Here is a 13,442-nt window from a genome sequence, read left to right as displayed (position 1 = left end):
TACATAAGACCCCCGCCTGCCGATGGTTGCACTGTGGTGACAAACAGCACTGTCTGTATCAGTGAGTTATCTACATCTGTATCATGAGTGAGGGCTTCAGCTCTCTGCATCAGAGCCACACACAACAAAGGCCCTCATGTTCCACAAGAGCAATAATGCTTCTTCATGACTTTTAAAATGTTTTCTCTAAATATATCTTCTAAAAGCATGAGAAGATGTAGGGTGACCCATGTACAGCCTCATATGAGCCCATCCACTCTACAGGCTGGACATGTTAAAGATAGATCCCAGCAGATGCAGGTGGAGCTCAATGCAGCTGTTTGGAGTTAAAATGAAAATCTTTATTTACACCTGGCTTCAGTCTGCCCATCAGTTTAGAACCTACTCATCACTGGCCTGAGAGTAAAATATAACCTTTTAAATAACAAGATACAGTATGTATAAAAATTCCAACTTTACCAGATGACATGTCAGTTTTGTCCCTTATATTAATCAGATCTCAAGCAGCTAGAGGTGAGTCTAATTAAATGATTTTTCTTGTGAAGTGTTTGATGGAATAACAAAGCTGATAAGTGTGATCCTGGGCGGTCTGATGGGATTTATTTCTGTCATCATCTCATAATGAAGAACAGAATCCAAAATGGAGAGAGGTAAATCCAACTTTAAGATTTGAATGATTGATTGATTTTGATATACTGATTATTATATTGATTAGGACATTTATGAGTCATTCCAGGAGCTTTGTCAAATGTTAAATAACATATTGACCTGTGCTATTGTTGTTGACCAAGTCATATGAGAGTTGTCTGATTCTTATATTCAGAATCTGGACTATGATGACCTGACGGATGCAGCACTGAGTTTGTATTCAACAACAATGACTCAGGCCTCCTGTTTCTTTGAGAAACAAGTGGAGACTCATGTTATTTATGCCACCAGTAGATAGACTCAGGAAGCAACTGTAACTGCAACTTAGAGTAGAACAGATGTTGTTAAAGTGAGTATATTTATCTTATTTTGAGGGTCAATGACAAATCACATGTTGATGTTGTTGAGTATGTTGCCACCAGAGATGGTGGACACAACTGGAACTGTGAGTAGAAATGACACATCATCTGTATTATCATCAGCACAATTAGTATAAAAAGTAAAAGTATTCAATGTCAAGCTGAATTCAACCTGTAAGTATTAAATCATTCTACATTATTACTGGATGACTGAGTGAGTGATGATCTGAGTTAAAAAAAACAATGTATCACATGGATTCATATTTGACCGATAAGACCTCCCGCCTACCCATGGTTGCACTGTGGTGACAAACAGCACTGTCTGTATCAGTGAGTTATCTATATCTGTATCTGTATCTGTATCATGAGTGAGGTCTTCAGCTCTCTGCATCAGAGCCACACACAACAAAGTCCCTCGTGTTCCACATGATTCGTAAAATGTGAAGTACACTTCCTGTTATCGCTAACTCTATCTCTTCTAAAAGCGTGAGAAGATGAGGGTGACCCATGTAAAGTCTCGAATGAAACCATCCACTCTGCAGGCTGGACAAGACAGATCACAGCAGAACTACAGCAGAAAACCTGTTTTTACATCTGGCTTCAGTCTGCCCATTAGTTTAGAACCTATTCACCTACTGGCCTGAGAGTAAAATGTAATCTTTTCTAACTAAAATTAACTTCTATTAACATTATCATGAAGAAATGTTCTGTCTTCTTGCAACAGGAACGCAAACTGCAAGAAAATCCCGCCTACATCAATGTAAAGTTTGATGTCCTCTGTCTTTTTCTTTAGGGTTACTTTGTCTTACAGAACACAGACAAAATGTAAATGTGAGCAAGCAGGCAACCTATCGTGGTCAACCAACTAGTTCCGCAGTACTTAATGGCACAGATCTTGATCAGGTTTTTGAGAATAACATGAAGTTGAAGAATGTGGCTGAGTGGAATTCACAACATATTAACACTGTGTCGTACTGTAAACTTCAAAAGTCATGTTTTAAGGTAACGATTTTATGGGTTTTAGATCATTTTTCACAAGTGCTGGTGTGATGAGCAAATACCAAGGTACAGCATATGTGAAGAAAACACTCCGCCTCTTCAACCCCTGTGACAGAGCTCAGTGTTATAAAGCACCATTACAGGGACACGAATATACGCACAATGAGGAACTTCACCTTGATAACAGTTTTACTTCTCTGCTGCCTCAGTAAGTACTGCTACTGAATTACTGTTAATGAAATCATATGAAGGCACTGATCACATTCCTCTTGTTCTGTCAGTAACATGAGGAATATTTCTGCTGTGTGTTTCAGGCTGGATCTCTGTCTCAGGTTCAGAGTTTCAAACTGTGGAGGTTCAGCCTGGTGAAGATGTCACAATGCTGTGCTCCAACTATTCCAGTGTTCCCACTCAGATAACCTGGTACAAACTGGTCAAAAGAACACAGCCTCACTGTGTCTCCTCTATGTTCAGGTCTACTGACCCTGCTAAATACTGTGATGGATTTAAAAGTGGAAAATTTGAAATGAGCTCCAATGTCTATACTCTCTTTCTCAAAATCAAACAAGTGGATTTATCTGACTCTGGACTGTATTTCTGTGGATTTTACATTACCAAAAACCTGGTTATTGTCGATGCAACGTTTTTAGAGGTTCAAGGTAAGATCTGGTGCTTTTCAGATTAATATTAAATTTATTGAATATTAACATTTCTGCCAATGGTCAAGTGTAATTTAATAATCTTTCTTGTAGAAGGGTTTGATGGATTAACAAAGCTGATCCTGGGCGGTCTGACTGTTTTCCTCGCTATGGTCGTCATCTGTCTGGCTGTTAAAATCAAAAAGCTTCAGAAAGGTAACTGAACTCAGTTTTATTGTATTTGAACATAAAAAGCAACATTTAACAAAAACTGTTAACTAAAAGGGCATTTTATTTCTTTCATCTGCTGATAATGAAGAACAGAATCACCAATGGAGAGAGGTAAATATAACTTTAAGACTGTGTTTATATATTGATAATTATATTGATTGAGACTTTTTTGAGTCATTGCAGTTTTACCAATAATGTAATAACTTATTAAATACTGTCGTTGTTGCTGACAGGTGTCGCTTCTTAAAACACACTTTTTGTCTTCCTCTGATCCTTCTATCTTTCCTTTTATACAGCAGAGATTTTTTGTTTTGTTTATATTTTTATTTATTGCTATGTTTTACTCTATATAAATAAAGGTTTTTATTATCATTTTCATTACCTAAGAGTTGTTTGACTCTTCTTTACAGAATCTGGACTCTAATGACCTGAAGGATGCAGCCCTGAGTTTGTATTTAACAACAATAAGAAACAGGAGGCCTGAGTCAGAGAGACAAGTGGAGACTCGTGTTATTTATGCTGCCAGCAGATAGACTCAGAGTGGTTCAGAGGAACTGATGCTTTATCATATTAATCTGCTACTGTGATTTTTCTCTATAAGTGGTGGGTAGGGGGAATTAACTTCTCTTGATTGATGTTTGTTGAGGAGGAACCATGAGGACATTGCTGACTAAGGGTTCAAAGTTAGAGTCAGATGGAGGTCTGCAGCCGTGGAGGAGTGAGTGAGGTTCACATCACTTGTTTGACAGAGTGCTCTGCACACAGCTGATGTCACAATGTTTGCCTCCATCCTCAGTCCCTCCCTTCAGACACACTCTCTCATCCCCTGCCCTCTGCACTGCTCTCTCTCTCTCTGCCCCAGGCCTTATACTTTCCTGCCATCCTTGAGCTGTCCGCCAGATGCCCTCAGCCTTTTTGTCGTTTCTCACTTCCAGCCGCTCCTTCCTGCCCTGCTGTCACCCGCCTTCACACATGTTCTCATGAACTCTGTAATACTTATATCAGACTTTTTTTTTTCTCTGTCTGCCTACCTATAAACCATTTAACTGTTGCTGTTGTGCATTGTCTGCATTGGGTGCTCTCCCTGCTGCCTCACACTCACCACCTTCACAACTGAGGTGAAAATCATGAGGTCTGTTAACTTGAAGCTTTGAGAGAATGCAATCTGAAACCAACAAATCAGTCAACAACTGCACAGTCTACTGTGAAATATGCAAAACAAACATTTAAACAGTTTTTATAAAGCATAAATGTGTAAACTTAATACTTTAACTGCAGTATGATGTCATGCATGTGTGTAAATGTGTGATAAATGTCTGAATCAAAAATAAAATGCATTTAAATATGATTAATAGTTGCATTTGTCATAACAAATACATATGAGCTCCACCTGCCCATTGTGGCACTGTTGTAATATACAGCACTGTATCAGTGAGGTATCTGGGTCATGACTGAGGTCTCAACTACAGGAAGGTCGGCCCTCACACCATTCACTCTGCTCCAGGCTGCAGGTTTTTAGGATATGATCGAGTGAGACATAGAACCTAAATGAAACAGGTGTGTGTCAGACAGAGAGAGAGAGCTGGTGTTGAATGCTGTGTATGCTGCCACCAGAGAGACTCAGGACACAACTGGAGCTGCAACTCTGAGTGGAAATGTCACTTAATCTGTATTATTGTAACATGGGTGAACTGGAACAGAGGAGCTTCAGTAAAGAGGTAACATCAGTCAGTTTGGGGTAACTGCCATAACTGGCTATTTATTGGAGCATTTACAAAAATTCAGGGAAAGGAAAGAAAGGAGGAGGACAGACAGACGTACCGTGGACGGAAGCTAACCACCCACTGATGGTGCTCTGGGAGTATTCAACCTGTGATGAATGTAACAAACCAAAACACAATTCAAATAAAACACCACACTAATAAAGATGTGCCACCGCAAATCATACCACCATCAAAAACAAGTGAATGAACTCCCAGCACTCCGACCCCACGCAGACTGCAAGGAGGCCACCACCAGCCGCAGCACTAGAAATAAATAAGACCCTACATTGTATAAAATCAATTATCCAAGGAACAATGAAAACTAAGATATTAAAACTAAGACTAAAATACACAATGAGGCAATGTGCAGTCTCCACACCTTCTGCCCATGAGCCTACTTATTACTTTGTGGCTCTCACCTGACAGGCCACTTCCCCTACAAGGGTCCCTTTGTTCCTGTGCTACATCATCATCAGCATGATGTACTAAAAGTATTAAAAGTAAAATTCCTGTTGCATTAACCTGTATGAAGCACTATAATATAGCAGCTGGTACAGAAAGGGGGTCATTTAAACTACTTTATCTATAGCAATATATCATAAGTTAAAAACTAGTCATGTGTTTTCAGTGCTGTCTGTCAGCCTTCTCAATACCACAAGATGACCAGCCTTCAGCTGACTGCTATTTCCTCCAGTGTGTTGCTTTCACAATGTAGGCAACAGCCAGAAAACACATGATGATTGATATGAATGATAACTGGAAAAATTGGAATAACTCTATAGCTCTCTATATGTCAGTTTTGTTTTTTCATTTTGTAGCACTTGAAGGCACCACACTGCAGCACACAGATGAAGACTAGACATACAGAGTCTCTGTACCTTATTTGATCATTGCTGTATGCTACAGGTCTGAATTAAAAACTCAATGTTATCACATGGATTCATATTGGACCTATATGACCATGGTTGCACTGTGGTGACAAACAGCACTGTCTGTATCAGTGAGTTATCTGTATCTGTATCATGAGTGAGGTCTTCAGCTCTCTGCATCAGAGCCACACACAACAAAGGGCCTCATGTTCCACAAGAGCAATAATGCTTCTTCATGACTTGTTGAATGTAAAGTAAACTTCCTGTTTTCTTTAAATATATCTCTTCTAAAAGCGTGAGAAGATGTAGGGTGACCCATGTACAGCCTCATATGAGCCCATCCACTCTACACTCTGGACAACTGAATATGCCTGTGGTAAATGTTCTGTCTTCTTGTGTTCAGTAACATCGACTGCAAGAAAATCCCCCAAAATCAATGTAAAGTTTCATGTCCTCCGTCTTTCTTTCTTTAGGGTTACTTTGTCTTACAGAACACAGACAAAATGTAAATGTGTGGATGTTTTAAAAACAGAAAAGAGCAGGAAATATAGTGGTCAACCAACTAGTTCCGCATTACTTAATGGCACAGATCTTGATCAGGTTTTTGAGCATAACATAATTCATAACATGAATTCCCAATGGAACTCAAAACATGATGTTAACACTGTGTCGTACTGTAAACTTCATAAGTTATGTCTTAAGGTGATTTTATGTGTGTCACTCTGATTTTTCACAAGAGCTGGTGTGATGAGCAAATACCAAGGTACAGCATATGTGAAGAAAACACTCCGCCTCTTCAACCCCTGTGACAGAGCTCAGTGTTATAAAGCACCATTACAGGGACACGAACATACGCACAATGAGGAACTTCACCTTGATAACAGTTTTACTTCTCTGCTGCCTCAGTAAGTACTGCTACTGAATTACTGTTAATGAAATCATATGAAGGCACTGATCACATTCCTGTTGCTCTGTCAGTAACATGAGGAATATTTCTGCTGTGTGTTTCAGGCTGGATCTCTGTCTCAGGTTCAGAGTTTCACACTGTGGAGGTTCAGCCTGGTGAAGATGTCACAATGCTGTGCTCCAACTTTTCCAGTGTTCCCACTCAGACAACCTGGTACAAACTGGTCAAAAGTTCACAGCCTCACTGTGTCTCCTCTATGTTCAGTTCTACTGACTCTGCTTCACACTGTGATGGATTTAAAAGTGGAAAATTTGAAATGAGCTCCAACAACTCTTCTGTCTTTCTCAAAATCAAACAAGTGGATTTATCTGACTCTGGACTGTATTTCTGTGGATTTTACATTACCAAAAACCTGGTTATTGTCGATGCAACGTTTTTAGAGGTTCAAGGTAAGATCTGGTGCTTTTCAGATTAACATTTAATTTTGGTTGAGTTTAAGATTTTAGATCTATCAAATCATCTACTTTTCAATTCTTTCTGTATAACATTAAAATTTTTGCCATGCATCTGTCATTTGTGTATTTTGAAATGGCAGTCAGATCTGAAGCTACTAGAGGTGACTAATTGAATAATCTTTCTTGTAGAAGTGTTGGATGGAATAATGAAGCCGATGAGTGTGATCCTGGGCGGTCTGACTGTTTTCCTTGTTCTGGTCGTCATCTGTCTGACTGTTAAAATCAAAAAGCTTCAGAAAGGTAACTGAACTTAGTTTTAGTTTTCCACATCCTTTTTTGAAGTAGCTGATAGACCAATTCACAACTTCCTATTTAACAAAATGTGTTACAGCATTATTTTTGTTTCGCTCATTCAGCTCATATTGGAGAACAGAATCCACAACAGACAGAGGTGAAGTTTACTACGTTTTATTTTCTTTTTCTCACACACTCAGCGATGTGAGATGAGTGACTGTAAATCCTTTGATTCACAGAGTCCGGTCTCAGCTGAACTGAACTATGCAGCGGTGACTTTTCTTCCAAAACCACAAAGAAACCACAGGCCTGATTCAGAAGTAACAGTGGAGACAAATGCTATTTATTCAGCCCCCAGATTCACTCAGGAAGCACCTGGAACAGCAGCAGTGTGATTGGCGGGTGCACCAACATTGTCAAAAAGTCTGACTTTATCACAGAGATCCATGTAAAATGTACAACATTCTTACTCATGCTGATTTTTGATCCTATTTCATACTTGCTCTCCATGTCAGTCTGACAGCAGAGGAATTAGATAGATTAGATATTCCTTTATTTGTCCCACAATGGGGAAAAGATGACTGTCTACATTATCTTATAGCAATTTAGATGGAGGTCTGCAAAATCTAACAACCAAACAAAATACAGCTAAATTAAATACTCAGGACCTACTAACTAGCTAAACATCCGCAGCACATCACTTGTTTGACAGGAAGAGATGGCACAGTGCGGTTTGAACACAACTGAGGGGAAAGTCATGAGGGCTGTTTGATCAAAGCTCTGCAAGAGTAAAATCAGAAAAGAAGCAGAGAACATTGGTTTACTGGCATCTGTCACACAAATATCAGCTTCTACACACTGTATGTAGCATTGGAAAGACAGACGGACACTATGGTACTGGGGAGGTATCTGCACAGCCTCATGAAAAACCATCCACTCCACAGGCTGAATGGGTTTAAGACAGATCACAGCAGAACCACAGCAGCTACAGCTCCCATCCATCTCCTCTTAGGACCAAAACCATTATATGTAAACATTTGGTGTCTAAATTATACAGATTTTCTGTCAAAATACACATTATTAAATGACAGAAGAAAGTGTGACAGGGGATTCCATACATGTTGGAATAGGTTGAAAAAACAAATGGGATGTTACATTACCATCAGCATCACAAGTATAATATTAGAAGTTACATTTTTTAAGTCTAAATGAAGCCTTAATATTTAGTTCCCTCCTTCGGTTGTGCTGACGGTCCTGATTCAGTGTATAGAGTAAAATTCTGATCTGATCCGTGTTACAACTGCAAGACTACAGAGTGCTTTGCATTCACTGAAAAACTCAGAATAACTGGAGCTAAAGAATAACTTAACATAGATTGTGTTTGATCACACCAACAACAGGATAAGCATCAAACACTCTTCAAAGGCCGTTACAGAGCTTTAAATAGCCACTGCAGTGGTTCAACAATCTTAACAGCGATAACAGCTTTACTCCTCTGCAGCCTCAGTAAGTACTGCTATTGAATTACTGTGCTGTCTAACTTTGTAACAATCTGCTGCATTTGGTAATAAACAGCATGAACTCAACATGCAACACATTTCTCTGTGTTTTGTAATAAATTGTTCCACGTAACCAGCCTAAATGAATGTCTTCATACATTTTATATTTTTAACAATCAACCTAGATTGAACTTTAAAAAACCCAAATAAAAAAGACTCCTGTGACCTCCTATTTCTTTTCTTTTAATGTTTGTGAGGGTGATATAGGAAAAAGAAAACTCTTTCCTCACACAAACAGGCTCTGGGTCTGAGAGCTGTTCAGTGGGGAATGGGTTGTGCCCTTGTCTTTTGTCATACACTGTATAAGGTCTGTCTTGTCTTGTTTCACATGTTCTGTCTAATCTTGCAAAGAACCTTAAAATAAATGTCGGTGAGGTGAGGTGAGGTGAGCCAGTGAGCTTCACTTCAGTTCTAAGCTGTGTTAGAAGACCGCACTCTCTGAGGCGGACTAAATTAAAGTCTCAACCACGTGAAGACCGGCGTGCAGATACAGTACATGCTATTTTCTCTGAAGTGTAACTTTCGCATTGTAAGAAACAGCCACCAAAAAATAAAAAAAAACTGACAGACAGGTTCCTCACAGTGGCTGTGTCAATCTTACATTTGGTTGTGTTGCTTTTGCACGTCCTTGTAGTCAACACGATAACGCCTGTACACACGATAACGCCTGCACATCCTCCTCATGAGTGAACATGCAGAAACAGCAATGTTAGCTGATCAGACTTATTGTCTCTTCTTCAGCTGGTTTCCTGAACCCCTACGTGTGACAGTTGTCTGACTCTTGTCATGACCCGAAGGATGCAGCCCTGAGTTAGTCATCAACAACAATAAGCAGGAGGCCTGAAACAGAGAGAGAAGTGGGGAGTCATGTGGAGGAGTGAGGTTCACACCACTTGTGTGACAGGAAGAGATAGCGTGATGTGGGGAAGATCATGAGGCCTTGCAATAGGCCTGGCAGCCTAGTCCTCAATATCCGGCTGAAAAATGCCCTCTGTGTGTTTGTATTATGTCTCCAACGCTCCGCTGTGGCCTTTTCCACAGTCACACACAGTAATGTCTGTTCTCAGCATACAGTGACGTCTCAACCACAAGAAGACCGGCCTTTCCACTGCAAGCAATTTTCTCCTGAGTGTGACTTTCACAATGCAAAAAACACAAAACCATCAAAGTCTGTGTCTGCAGTTGTGAGCGAGGTGTGCAAGTGTGAAAATACTAGGCAGAGTTTCAGTCACCTTTTCCCCATTCTTCACATGTGCACTCAGCTACTGTGTGTCAACACAAATTCACTGTATCTGATTTTTGTACATATATGTTTTGTTTTTACCAGCAGGATCATGGGAACTACAACCTGAATTTCATGATACAGCCCTGCGGCGTAAAATGACCAGTAAATGACCTTGTATCTGTATCCTGCAAGCCAAACAGCCTTCTGCTCTTTATTGGAGGAAAACAAATAGGCCAGGTGTCAAAGAATGGGTTAATGAAATGGCATCATGTATGGTATAAGGGAAGATAGTACACATTGAGAAATAGACTAAATGTGTTTGAGGAAACCTGAAAATCCTTTATTTCATTCCTCAGAAGTGCAAGCATTACAGGTACCCTAACATAAGGAACCTTTATTGTTGAAACTGACACATCATAGAGTGTACACATATTGTTTTTGTATTTAATATATATATATATCTTTTGTTTTTATTTGTATATTTATTTGGTACTGCTGAGTTGTTGTTTCACATTTTTGTCAGTTTTATGTCCTGTCTGTGTGCTATTGGGAAAGGTCTAGGAAAGTGGGGTGGGAGACATTGTTTGTCCATGTCATTTGTACTGGTAAAAGAAAACTAATAAACAGTGTTTACCAAAACATTAAATGTTCTTGTATCCCTGTATCTTCACCATCTGAGCTGGCAGCACAGCAGCATGCTCCCAATCTATAGTTGCCCTCCTCGCTGTGACAACAAGCTTCTCCAACAGCACAACTTATTTAATCATGGTGCTAGCTGAAATTCTTCAAACTGCATTCATTCGTTTGTAGCCACTTGATGGCAGTGGAAACCTTACAGAGCCCATAAGGCCCCATGAGATTTATTAGGTATATTTTTTTATCTTGTGCACAAAAGTTGGGTGTATCAGTGAAAACTTTTGGTTCTTTGCAGATCTTATTTGTAGAAAAAGCCTACTTTATATATACTTTATATATACTTTTGTGCACTTTGGCATGCATGTTCATGTTTGATGATGAATGCTACAGATTTGTACTTTAAAGATCCAGTGTGTAACATTTAGGAAGATCTATAATATTCATAGGTATGTTTGCGTTAGTGTTATAATCACCTGAAAATTAGAATTGTTGTGCTTTCATTACCTTTTGAGTTGTACTGGCCAGCCATAATGGCCTTAATAGGCAAACTAAATTTGTTCTATTGAGTTACTTCATTCAAATAGCTTTACTGGCTTGAACTAATGCTGCACATATTACTCTTTCACTGTTTTGAAAATAAAATTTGATTATGAATATGGATAATATAATATCCAATATATGGTGGCTGTGTTCATCTGTCATCAAGTTGTTAGAGGCAGATGAATTTATAGTAAATTACTTTCTGCACACAAGATAATTAACTAAGAGATTTTTAAAAAATCTTGAAGGCTTTAATTTACACAATCTGAAACTTTTGTTATACTTTAGACTACAACTAAATCTCTCTTTGAGCCTCTGATCAGGCTTTAACACTTCTTGTTCGGAGGTCACGCATGCAGTTTAAACTGAGAGATGTGAACACCCCGCCTCTTTCAAACAACACCCCCCCTCAGTAAGTACTGCTATTGAATTATTCTGCCAGCAAATACAATTCTAATCTCTCTTGTCCAGTATGTTGTTGGTTTATCAGCTTGAGTGAATCTCATGTTTTCTCCGCTGTGTGTTTCAGGCTGGATCTCTGTCTCAGGTTCTGAGTCTCAGACTGTGGAGGTTCAGCCTGGTGAAAATGTCACACTCCAACATTTCCACACATCCAACTCACTCACACGTTCTGGTCCAGACTCACTAACAACACCAAGATCAGCTGTATCTCGTGGACATTCGGGTCCGGCAGTCAAGCTTCGTTCTGTGGTGAATTTCCAGATGGAAAATTTGAAATGAGCTTCAACATCTCCTGATATTCTTCAAGTCAAACAAGTGGATTTCTCAGACTCTAGGATGTATTTCTGTGGATTTTACATAAACGGACACACGCTGTTTAATGTAATACATCTAAATGTTGGAGTTAAGACTCAAGTCTTTATTTTGAAGTCCTTTCAATATACTGAAATTTCACACTTCAAAACAACACATGCAGGAATGCGCTTTCATTAAATTTGACTCATATTTCATTATAGGTAATGACAAAACCTCATGATTACGCCAATGGCAAATCTGAAAGTAAGGTTCTTTCATTTTATTTCTTTCACTGAACAGATTGTTGATGTAAAATATACAAGATTGTACATTTGAATGTTTATTTTAATGACCTTGACCTCATGAAGAAAAGCCTGAAGGAATAAGCCTGCTGAGGGAGATCCTGGGCGGTCTGATTGTTGTCCTCATAATGGTCATCATTGGTTTGGTTGTCCAAAGCAGAAAACTTCAGACAGGTACTTTTGAGAGCTACTGAATCTGTCTTTGGTTTTATTCGCTCATCTGCTTTAAATCCATGCCAAAACCTCCTGAACTGTTTAACTGACATTTGTCTGTCATATGTAACTCAAAATGAAGAACACGGTCCACGAAAGCAGAATCTGGCCTCAGATGAAACTATGCACTATGTAGCGCTCAGTATCGATCCAAAAACAAAGAGAAACCGCCGGTGTGCATCTTCAGATAGTCTTTAGGCACATATAGTTTGTGAGGTCTTCACATTGTTTATCAACTTGTGTTTTCCCATACATGGAAAATGTCTGACAGAAACATGACTCAGAGCTTGCAGACTTGCAAAATACCACGTGTGAAACCACAATGTCACACCTCCACAGACTAATGTGCAAATACTGATAGAACAGATAGAACAGATACACATTTGTAGTTTGAGCTGTTTAGTCTAGAAACTTGATAGACTAGTCTTAGTTAGCAAAGTCAAAGTTTGACGTGAGCGTGTTTCCCCTGCTGGCCCTCGGTGGTATCTGCAGATTGAGGAGAATGAAACTAAAACCTCTTCCACCCAGAGAGGTCACTGAAATCTGAGTAAGACAACACTGTAAAAAGAGATAAGTTCATATAACTCAAGAACTTGTTGAAACTGATTCCATCCATTTTAAGCAACACTAACACTATTGAGTAAGTTAACAAAATATTTTTGATATTTTTGGTAGCTTTTTTATTTTAAGTGAGAATGACTTTCATTTTGTAATTTTTATTTGTACTGTGAAAACAAAATGCCTAATAAAAAGTTATTAATCAGGAATGTTTCTGTAACTTACCAAACTAAGTTAGTGCCACTTAAAATTACTAATAAAAGTGGCTAAATCAAGAATCTTTTTCCACCTAAAAGAAATGAGTTTCTGTTACTTAATGTCGATGTAATCAGTTTCAACAATTGCTTTGAGTTAAATGAACTTTTTGTTTTGCTTTGACTGGTTTTAGTCAATATTTAAAAGATAATTTAATATTTTAAAAGTAGAAATCTATAATTCTATAAAAGGCCTTCAGACAAAACAAATCAATCAAACCATATTGTTGTATTGT

The 13,442-nt window shown here is 38.8% G+C and overlaps 2 protein-coding genes across 3 annotated transcripts; both read left to right on the top strand.

The window, feature by feature from the left end:
* Positions 1 to 1,137: 1,137 nt before the first annotated feature.
* LOC127379517 (uncharacterized) lies at positions 1,138 to 4,223 on the top strand. 2 transcript variants are annotated; one of them, XM_051429193.1, is made up of 5 exons: positions 1,138 to 2,214; positions 2,321 to 2,665; positions 2,759 to 2,860; positions 2,964 to 2,986; positions 3,286 to 4,223. In XM_051429193.1, exons 1-5 carry the CDS (start codon positions 2,169 to 2,171, stop codon positions 3,406 to 3,408), a joined length of 639 nt encoding a protein of 212 aa, XP_051285153.1. In that variant the 5' UTR covers positions 1,138 to 2,168; the 3' UTR covers positions 3,409 to 4,223. The 2 variants fall into 2 exon arrangements, with proteins under 2 accessions (XP_051285153.1, XP_051285154.1); XM_051429194.1 differs by having other exon boundaries at positions 1,139 to 2,214; positions 2,969 to 2,986.
* A 2,094-nt stretch (positions 4,224 to 6,317) lies between these two features.
* Positions 6,318 to 8,894, top strand: LOC127379514 (uncharacterized). Its single transcript, XM_051429176.1, has 5 exons — positions 6,318 to 6,412; positions 6,519 to 6,863; positions 7,059 to 7,169; positions 7,286 to 7,320; positions 7,403 to 8,894. The coding sequence occupies exons 1-5, from the start codon at positions 6,367 to 6,369 to the stop codon at positions 7,556 to 7,558; spliced, it is 693 nt and encodes a 230-aa protein (XP_051285136.1). The 5' UTR covers positions 6,318 to 6,366; the 3' UTR covers positions 7,559 to 8,894.
* Positions 8,895 to 13,442: the final 4,548 nt, after the last annotated feature.

This window comes from Dicentrarchus labrax, unplaced genomic scaffold (genome assembly GCF_905237075.1).
Source record: "Dicentrarchus labrax unplaced genomic scaffold, dlabrax2021, whole genome shotgun sequence".
Classification (NCBI taxonomy): Eukaryota; Metazoa; Chordata; class Actinopteri; family Moronidae; genus Dicentrarchus; species Dicentrarchus labrax.
This window is presented reverse-complemented; position numbering and strand designations above follow the sequence as displayed.

Excerpts from the sequence above, each read along its gene's own strand:
- LOC127379517 (XM_051429193.1), top strand. The coding sequence starts at position 2,169 with ATGAGGAACTTCACCTTGATAACAGTTTTACTTCTCTGCTGCCTCA. Across the intron at positions 2,215-2,320 it reads TTTACTTCTCTGCTGCCTCA|GCTGGATCTCTGTCTCAGGT; the intron begins GTAAGTACTGCT and ends TGTGTGTTTCAG. Across the intron at positions 2,987-3,285 it reads AGAATCACCAATGGAGAGAG|AATCTGGACTCTAATGACCT; the intron begins GTAAATATAACT and ends TCTTCTTTACAG.
- LOC127379514 (XM_051429176.1), top strand. The coding sequence starts at position 6,367 with ATGAGGAACTTCACCTTGATAACAGTTTTACTTCTCTGCTGCCTCA. Across the intron at positions 6,413-6,518 it reads TTTACTTCTCTGCTGCCTCA|GCTGGATCTCTGTCTCAGGT; the intron begins GTAAGTACTGCT and ends TGTGTGTTTCAG. Across the intron at positions 6,864-7,058 it reads AACGTTTTTAGAGGTTCAAG|AAGTGTTGGATGGAATAATG; the intron begins GTAAGATCTGGT and ends TCTTTCTTGTAG.